Here is an 8,798-nt window from a genome sequence, read left to right as displayed (position 1 = left end):
ACAACCTGGGAAACCCCTAGCTAGCTGACGGTATACTTTGTCAATCATCTGAGGAAATAGATATGTATGAGTGTACCATCCTGTCTGGCTGTCAGTGGCTCATCCAAGAACATTCATTCGTACATTGAAAATGGAAAATGAAAGTTTAGCAGTTACTTAATGAACACCAGAAACTCAGCATATAGCATTTTAAAAAATTAATTAATTAATTAATTAATTGTTGGCTGCATTGGGTCTTCGTTGCTGCACGCGGGCTTTCTCTAGTTGCAGCGAGCCGGGGCTACTCTTCGTTGCGGTGCACGTGCTTTTCATTGCGGTAGCTTCTCTTGCTGTGGAGCACGGGCTCTAGGCATGCGAGCTTCAGTAGTTGTAGCACGTGGGCTCAGTAGTTGTGGCACGTGGGCTCTAGAGCACAGGCTCAGTAGTTGTGGCACACAGGCTTAGTTGCTCCGTGGCACGTGGGATCTTCCTGGACCAGGGCTCGCACCTGTGTCCCCTGCATTGGCAGGCAGAGTCTCATCCACTGCGCCACCAGGGAAGTCCCAGCATATAGCATTTTGTCTTATCTTCATAACCATTCTATAAGTGGAGCTATTACTGTCCCATTTTACAGAAGGGAAAATTGAGGGTCAGGAAGGTTGAATAACTTTCCCAAAGCCATACAACTGGTAAACCAGTACTTGAACCTGGGCCAGGTGGAAGCCTGGGCCACCCCCTAAGCATACCATTTTGGTTGTGGTTGAACTTTAGAATCTGAGAGAGAGAGTGAAGGAGAGAGAAAGTAGCATGTACTTGGCAATCTCTGTGTACCTGGCACTGTACGTGCATTATTAACTCATTTCACAAACTCAGGTCTGATTCTTAAAGGTACTAGGTTCTGGTTGCAGGAAAGATGGGTGGGCCACCTTCCGTGTCTCTTAGCAACCTTGAAGGATAGGCGTTAACATCCCACTGTACACATGCACACGCTGAGGCTCAAAAGGGTAAAAAATTGTCTGTAGCCACCTGCCACATTGGCTTGACAACAGAACGGAAGACGACGGGAGGAAGTGGAGAGAGAGAAATGGTTTTTATAAAAAAGTAATAGAAGTTCATCCTGTTTTCTTCCTCCTTTTCTGTGCAGATGACAGACAACCCTCAGTGCCTTTGTCAAGTCGGCTGCTTCACCACCACATCTCTGGTGACAGTATGGGCAAGACCAAGTTCTAATTAAGGATTGTCACACACTGTCTCCTCTGGAGGGCGGTGACAAAGACAGCTTGCCCCTGTCCTGTACCACGACCCTTCCTTCGAGGCCCTCACCTCCGAGGGACCCTGGCCTGTCACAAAGATTAATTACCCCTCAACCCCCGTGGACGGGAAAGGAAATCACTGTTATCAAGTTTCGATTAAAGCTTCATCAGGAGACATTATCGGCTGTTTAAGGATTGCTGACGAAGCAGGCCACTTTATTTCCTGAAAAGACAAATTATACGCCAGCAGAGGCACCCCGCCACAAGTGGCCCGCTTGGCCTTCGAGTGTCGCGGGTGATGTCGGGCACAGCCGGGTGGCCGTTGCCCAGCAGCAGTGGCCATAGGAGGCTTTGAGGCTCCCTGGGGCTCCCCGCCTTGCCTCTGTCTCTGGGATCTTTCGTGAAGTTCTTCCTCAATTAGGCGTGATTTCCTGCAGCCCATCCCTGGGACGCCCCCGCGTCAGGAAGGCAGAAATGGCGACCGCGAGGAAAAGAATTCTCAAAGTGCTCACTTTACTCACCCTGTTCATCTTCCTCACCTCCTTTTTCCTGAACTACTCCCACACCATGGTGGCCACCGCGTGGTTCCCCAGGCAGATGGTCCTCGAGCTCTCAGACAACTTCAGGAGACTCGTCAATTACCCCCACAGGCCCTGCACCTGCGCCCGCTGCGTCGGACAGCGCGGGGTGTCCTCCTGGTTCGACGAGAGATTCAACCGGTCCCTGCAGCCGCTGCTCACCACCAAGAACGCGCTCCTGGAGGAAGACACCTACAGCTGGTGGCTGGTGAGAGCCGGGGCTGAGTGTGGGTCTGGGGGTGAGGTGTGGGCGGCCCCCGGCTGCCAGACGCTCAGGCCCAAGCGCGCACCAGGGGCCCTGCCAGGCGCTTGGCGGGATTCAGAATACTGGCCATCCGTGCGTTCATTGGTTCATGCATTCAGCCTCTGTTATTGAGGATCTCCTGTATATACATTATAAATCAGAGCAGAGGGCTCTGTAGCAGTTCCCTGTGTCTGCCGTAACAGGTGACCGCACGCATGGTGGCTTACGGCAACAGAAACACATTCTCTCGTGATTCCGGAGGCAGAAGCCTGAGCTCAAGGTGCAGGTTCCAGGGATTAGGACTTGGGCATATCTGTTTAGAGGCCACTATTTAACCCACTCTGGGGATGGAGAAGCCAAAAAAAAAAACCAGATCGTGATTCTCATGGAATTATATTCTGGCAGAGAGAGACAGATAAGAAACAAATAAACAAGATAGACTCAGATAGAAGTGCTCGGAGGAGGATAAAAGGGGTTTGGGAGAAACTTGGGGCAGAGGCCTCTGTAAATGGGCTCATCGGGAAGGTCTCTGAGCAGCCGGGAATTGAGCCGAGACCCAAAGGCAGAGAGGGCGCCGGCTGCGGGAGGATCTGGGGAAAGTGCCGCCGGTCACGGGGACAGCGAGTGCCAGAGCACTGGGGCAGCATCCACTTGGTGTGTTGGAGGAGCTGGAGCTGTGTGTGGCCGTGAGCGCGGGGGCGTCTGGGAGTGGGCAGGACCCAGAGCCAGGAGCCTGGGGTTTGTTCTAAGTGTAACAGGAAACCACTGTAGCATTTTAACTAGGGGAGGTCCATGATATCTAGTTGTTGAGCGCAAAGTGGATTGAAGGGGAGTGAGAAATATCCATTCATTGAAGACTTATTGAGCATCTATTAGATGCCAAGATATTGAGATGGAAAAAAACAGCCTTGCCTTTTTAGCTTGCAGGGATGGTTGGAAGAGAAGGGAAAACAGACCATCACAAGGCAGGGTGATGGGTGATAGGCACCCAGGGTCCCTGGGTTTTGCTCCTGACTTTCTATATCTTATCAAGAGTGATGTTCAGGAAGCTCTTCATCTGATTCTCAGACTGAGGTAGTAAGAGTCACCTCACCAGGTTTCTCTATAGCACCGCAAACATTAGGTTTTAACATTTTAATTTATTTTTGCTGTTTTAACGGGCAAGGGAAAATGAATTTGCATTCTTTCCGCACTTATGAAGGCTGAATGTTTTCCCATGAGGCTCTTACCGTTTCATCAAATTGTCCTCCCACGTCCCCACCCCAGCCCTTATGTGCAGTCCTTCTTTGCTGGAGTTTAGCCTCTTGGAAGGGATTTTGCAGGGTAGGAAGGAACTGGAGAAGGGTCCTCATGAATAGAAATCAACAGAAAGGAGCAGGGCTTCAGAGCTTCTAGGTTCCTGGACAACACACAGACCACATGTTTTGAGTAAAGAATCAGGGCACCACATCTGACAAGCACTCCTGTCCCTCCAGACGGAGACACAGAATATTGAAATAAAAACCACCCTGGGGGCTTCTCTGGTGGCGCAGTGGTTGGGGGTCCGCCTGCCGATGCAGGGGTCGCGGGTTCGTGCCCCGGTCCGGGAAGATCCCACATGCTGTGGAGCGGCTGGGCCCGTGAGTCATGGCCGCTGAGCCTGCGCGTCAGGAGCCTGTGCTCCGCAACGGGAGAGGCCACAACAGTGAGAGGCCCGCATACCGCAAAAAAAAACAAAAATAAAAACAAACAAACAAACAAAACACCCTGGGAGTTCCAGCAGGCACTGTAGCTCTGCATAAAGGCCCCCCAGACAGCCAGGACAATGTCTTGACAGATCCAGATTTAGGACCCCAAACACAGAGCCCCTGCTTTTAAAGTATGACGTGCCTGGTGGGAAGTGCCCTGAAGGATGCTCGGCTGGCGGGGAGCCCGCAGAAGGGGATTGATGCCAGGTGTCAGAGGGGCTGGCCCTAGACATGCTGTTCCCCAGACCTACTCGGGGCCCTGGTTTGGAGCAGACCCCTCGTGTCTGCCCTCTCCACCTTTGTCTCCGGGACGAGGGGAAGGACTTGACTGAGGTCACTCAGCCATCCATACAGAGTCAGGCCTGGGACCCGGCTGCCCGCGCCCCAAGGCACCCTTGTTTTCCCGTCCTCTTGCCCACCGCTGCTCCCCCAGACCCACATGGGAGGGAGGGCAGGCGTGGGGGAATCAGGAAGAAGCCTTCAGGAGCTGGGGGCTGACAGCTCAGGTGCCTTGGGTATCGCGAAGTCCCCCGTGTGCTGCAGCAGTGGGGTGATGCTGGCTGTCTCAGCCTCTGCCTCCAGGCTCTGCCTTAAGACGTGATGATTCCTCAGGGAGCCTCTGACAACCAGCAGCAGCCACTGCTTGAGCGCTGATTGTAGACAAAGAAATACACTGCTTGGAAACTAGGCAGGAAGAGTGAGAGGGGAGAAGGGTGTCTTGGAACTTCTGCCCTTTCTCTCCTGCGTGCATGTCAGCAGCCCTCTGGGACTTCTGTTGTCATTTACAAAAGGCAGAGAAGTCAGAGGGTTCCTTCCCAAGGAAGACGGGGACATAGTGGTACTTGACCTGCCTCATCTACCGCAGCTGGTGAGTGGATGCTTTAGGGCTCTAATCCCCAGAAACACAGCTCGATTCCAGCCCGCTGTCCCTGAGTTCTACTCAGCTCTGTACTCTCCCCGTGGCCTAGATCTTTCCCTCTCTGGGCCTCAGTCTCCGTTCCTGCCAGTGAGCGTCTGAAACAGAGCCAAGGTTCCTGAAGTTTGAGCCGGTGGGGCAGCGTGATTCCTGGTGATACAGGGGCAGGGCCTTTAAGAGCATCGCATCACGCTCAGGGCGAGGATGTCATTCGGCTTTAATTCTCTTTCCATCTTTGAAGTTGCAAGGATTAAATGTCGCTCCTTGTTTCATGATGTGCTTCTAACACCTGCCCATCTTGGTTCTAGCAAAGGAGGGCGGCTTGCCTGGGCAAGCAACAGGATGGAGCTGGAATCAAATAAAGTGGTTTTGTTTTCATTGTATTGGACACTTTCCTTTTTTTTTTGGACAGATTTTTTTTTACTTTTGCCAAGTAACTCTTGCTTTCCACTTGTGGCAGAGATATGAGATTTCCTTTAAAAATGAACTTACTTTTTAAATTGAATCGTTAAAGAGGGGTAAGTCAGTAGCAGGTGGACGGGACAACATGATGCTGCACTCCCAGCACGGGTACCCTGCAGGCTGTGAGCCTTCAAACCCCGGGGCCCCCGAGGCAAAGCAGGCACGTGTGTCACATAGTAGGTGCTCAGTAAATATTGCTGAGCGCTGGATTAAAGAATGCCGTGTTGCTCCCTTAACCCAGCATACAGTGTCATGCTCCCCGAGGTAATGACACGGATGGAGGACACTCTCTGGTTCTGAGCGCATCTCCACATTGTCAGGGCTCTTCCCGGGTGGGGGCCCCCGAGGAGGTCCCTGCCGGGCAGCTTGGCTGTGGTCCTCGATCCCAGGGGTTCTCAGAGTGTGGTCCCTGCATCAGTAGCAGCATCACCTGGGAGCCTGTGAGAAATGGCTCTGTTGCCCAGATGTCACACATTAGCCCAGGTGATTCAGGAGCCCGGAGCTGCCCCAGGAGATCCTATCGGAGCCCGTGTTTAATCTGGATATAGTTTTTGTCTTATTGTGGTAAAATATACATAACATAATATTTATCAACTGTTTTATGTGTGCAATTCCATGGCATTAAATGCATTCACGATGTTGGGTTACCATCACCACTACCCGTACCTGGCACTTTCGTCACCTCCAGCAAAAGCCCCTTGTACCCATTAATAACCACCCCCCTCAGCACCCCTCTCATCCCTCAGGCAGCCAGCATTCTACATGCTAGAATTTGGCGATTCTAGCATCTCCTGTGAGTGGAATCGTACAATATGTGTCCTTCTGTGTCCAGCAAATATGCCAGTGAAATAACACTTAGCATAAGCGTTTTCAAGATTCATCCATTGGGAGCATATATCAGAATGTCCCTTTTTTTATAACTGAATGATATTCCAGTGTCTGCATGTTCCACGTTTTGTTTATTCATTCGTCCGTCGATGGACACTTGGGTGGTTTCCACCTTTTGGCTATTGTGAGTAATGCTGCAGTGAACACGAGTGAACAAGTATGTGCTCATGACCCTGGTTTCAGTTCTTTTTTTTGTTTGTTTTTGTTTTTGTTTTGGCTTCATCTTGCGGTTTGTGGCACCTTAGTTCCCCGACCAGGGATTAAACCTGGGCCCTCAGCGCGGAGTCCAGACCCCTGGACTGCCAGGGAATTCCCTGATTTCAGTTCTTTTTAATACTTCGGAATGGAATTGCCGGGAAACCACCAAACAGTTTTCCACAGCGGCTGTGCTAGTTTACATTCCCACCAGCAAAGCACGAGTGTCCCAGTGTCCTCACCGACGCTTGCTAGTTTCCCTTTCTCTTTTATTGTAACCAGTGATGTTTCTGAGTAGAAGTGTGTCTGCGGTCCTGATGTCATTGCCTGCGGCTCCCGCAGCATGTGAGTGTCTTAGGCTGGAGGCGATGCTAGGTGGTTTTATCTAGAGGACCATCCAGGTCTCCCGGTGTACCTCTCCTTGGGGATGCTGATTCCTCCAATGCCAGGTGGGGACCAGATGCCTGGGGATCTCCCTACGCAATCCCCCGTCACTGACCTCCTAGACGGTGGCCAAAGTAGCTGCTAGCCTCACCTTTCTCTCCCAGCCCCTCTCCTGTCCCTGGGGCGGGGAGTGACTGGTGGGACTCACCCCACAGCCACCTACCCCTCCCCAAGCTCAGGGACTGGGCTTTCCAAAGGTCAAGGTTCCAGGGCTCTGAGGCAGGGGTGATGTTGTGGGAGAGACTTCAAGGTGGGTTTATAAAAGCCTGGCTTCAAATCCTGCTTTGGATTCGGGGCACGTGCTCAACCGACCTGGGCCCCAGAGCATCCTTTCTCATCTGCCTTTGAAGTGACACAGCCCTGCGGCTTGGTGACACAGGCAGATGCAATGCTTCTTAGGAAATCTCTCCAGGTTTCACTCTGAGTGGGGGAGTAATGTGCATCAGAGAGTTGTCACCATGTAGCGTGGCTGAGCTCCCCCTGAGGCAGTGGACGGACGTGGTTGTACAGAGAGAGGGCTCAATAGGGCGACCCACTCATCCCACTTGTAGCACTGAGAGTCCTGCTTCTAGGGAAACCCCTGGGCCAACCAGGTGGCTGGTCACCCTCAGGATAAACCCAGTGTTTGCCTCCGCCTGTGGGTCAGAGAGGTCCCAGGGCAGCTGACCTTGTGTGTGGGTGTGAAAACAATTTGTTAAGCAGACATTGGACTCCTTGATGCATCCAGCAAAGGGCTGATTCTTGAGTCTGGCTGGAGCCCGGTGGTCCTGGGGCTGTGGGAGCTGAGAGGCGGGAGGGTGAGGGGAACAGAGGGGAGGGGAGCCGAGCGTGGAGGGTCACCCGACCCTTCTTCCACGTGCTTTACTCATACCAGCCAGTCTCATCGCGTCGAGGCCAGTACACAGTAGGTGCTCGATAAACCTTTGTAGAATGAGTGATTGGTCTCTTGCCTTCCCATCTCCCTGAGTGGCCCTTGGGCTCCTGGCAGGGGAGGTGGCTGTCTGAGCCGCCTGCATCTCCAGGTGCCCAGCAGAGAGAAGGGTACTCAGGAGGGGCTGGGTCACCAACCACAGGGGGCTCGGGGCCTAGCAGCGGGGGCCAGAGGTAACACATCCAGGCTGACTGTGTCCTGCGTCCTCCGCCCACAGAGGCTCCAGCGGGAGAAACAGCCCAGTAACTTGAACGACACCATCAAGGAGCTGTTCAAGGTGGTGCCCGGGAACGTGGACCCCCTGCTGGAGAAGAGCTTGGTGGGCTGCCGGCGCTGTGCCGTCGTGGGCAACTCTGGCAACCTGAGAGAGTCCTGGTACGGGCCTCAGATAGACAGTCACGACTTCGTGCTCAGGTGAGTGCCAGCCCCTCGCCCCCCCAGGCCACCCAGCTGCCCCTCGGGACCCTGGAGCTGCAGGGGGCTTCATGGCTCAGCGTCAGGAGGTCAAGACCCCAGTCCGGGTGTGCCCAGCCTTACCTGGGGGGACCCCGGGCCCCTCACTGCCCCCTCTGGGCCTCAGTTTCCCCATCTGCACTGCAGATGGACCAACAGGGCCTCTCTGGATGGAGAGAGGAAACCATACACAGAGGTACCCAGGGGGCTGGGAGCTTGGCCTTGAGAGGCCTGGCCAGGGGGCAAGACTAACTTGGGGACTCTTGTTTAATCTTGAAAATCCATCCCTGTCTGCGAGTTCCCTGGCGGCCCAGTGGTTACGACTCAGCACTCTCACTGCCGGGGACCGGGGTTCCATCCCTGGTCTGGGAACTAAGATCCCGCAAGCTGCGCAGCCAAAAAAACAAATAAAATAAAAGCCATCTCTGTTTTGCCATCTAGGCCATAACATAACTATATACTTTTAATGTAAAATACATTTCCCTGACACCAAGTAAAATGGATATTCCAGGAAGATGCCCCACGTCTCTCCCGCATTTCTTGTCATCCCCACACCAGTCACCCGACCCAGGGGCACCAGTGACTCGGATGAGAAGCACAGGCACCTTCTAGAACCATCCCCTGTTTCTGTGGTCTCTGACTTTATGTCTTTAGACCACTCACCTGGCCTCAGGGAGCCTCAGTGTACCTGGTGTCCAGTGGCCATGTCCATGGTGAGGGGGAAAGAG

The 8,798-nt window shown here is 53.3% G+C and overlaps 1 protein-coding gene across 1 annotated transcript in view; it reads left to right on the top strand.

The window, feature by feature from the left end:
• Positions 1 to 1,706: 1,706 nt before the first annotated feature.
• ST3GAL1 (ST3 beta-galactoside alpha-2,3-sialyltransferase 1) overlaps positions 1,707 to 8,798 on the top strand; it is a 12,364-nt gene continuing 5,272 nt past the window's right edge. Inside the window, exons 1-2 of the mRNA XM_007448001.1 lie at positions 1,707 to 2,018; positions 7,835 to 8,031. Coding sequence (XP_007448063.1) covers positions 1,707 to 2,018; positions 7,835 to 8,031 — 509 coding nt within the window. The remainder of the gene's footprint in view (positions 2,019 to 7,834; positions 8,032 to 8,798) is intronic.

Source organism: Lipotes vexillifer, unplaced genomic scaffold (genome assembly GCF_000442215.2).
Source record: "Lipotes vexillifer unplaced genomic scaffold, Lipotes_vexillifer_v1.1 scaffold796, whole genome shotgun sequence".
NCBI classification, from domain to species: Eukaryota; Metazoa; Chordata; class Mammalia; order Artiodactyla; family Lipotidae; genus Lipotes; species Lipotes vexillifer.
The sequence above is the reverse complement of the archived record's forward strand: the minus strand, read 5'-3'. Positions and strand labels throughout refer to the sequence as shown.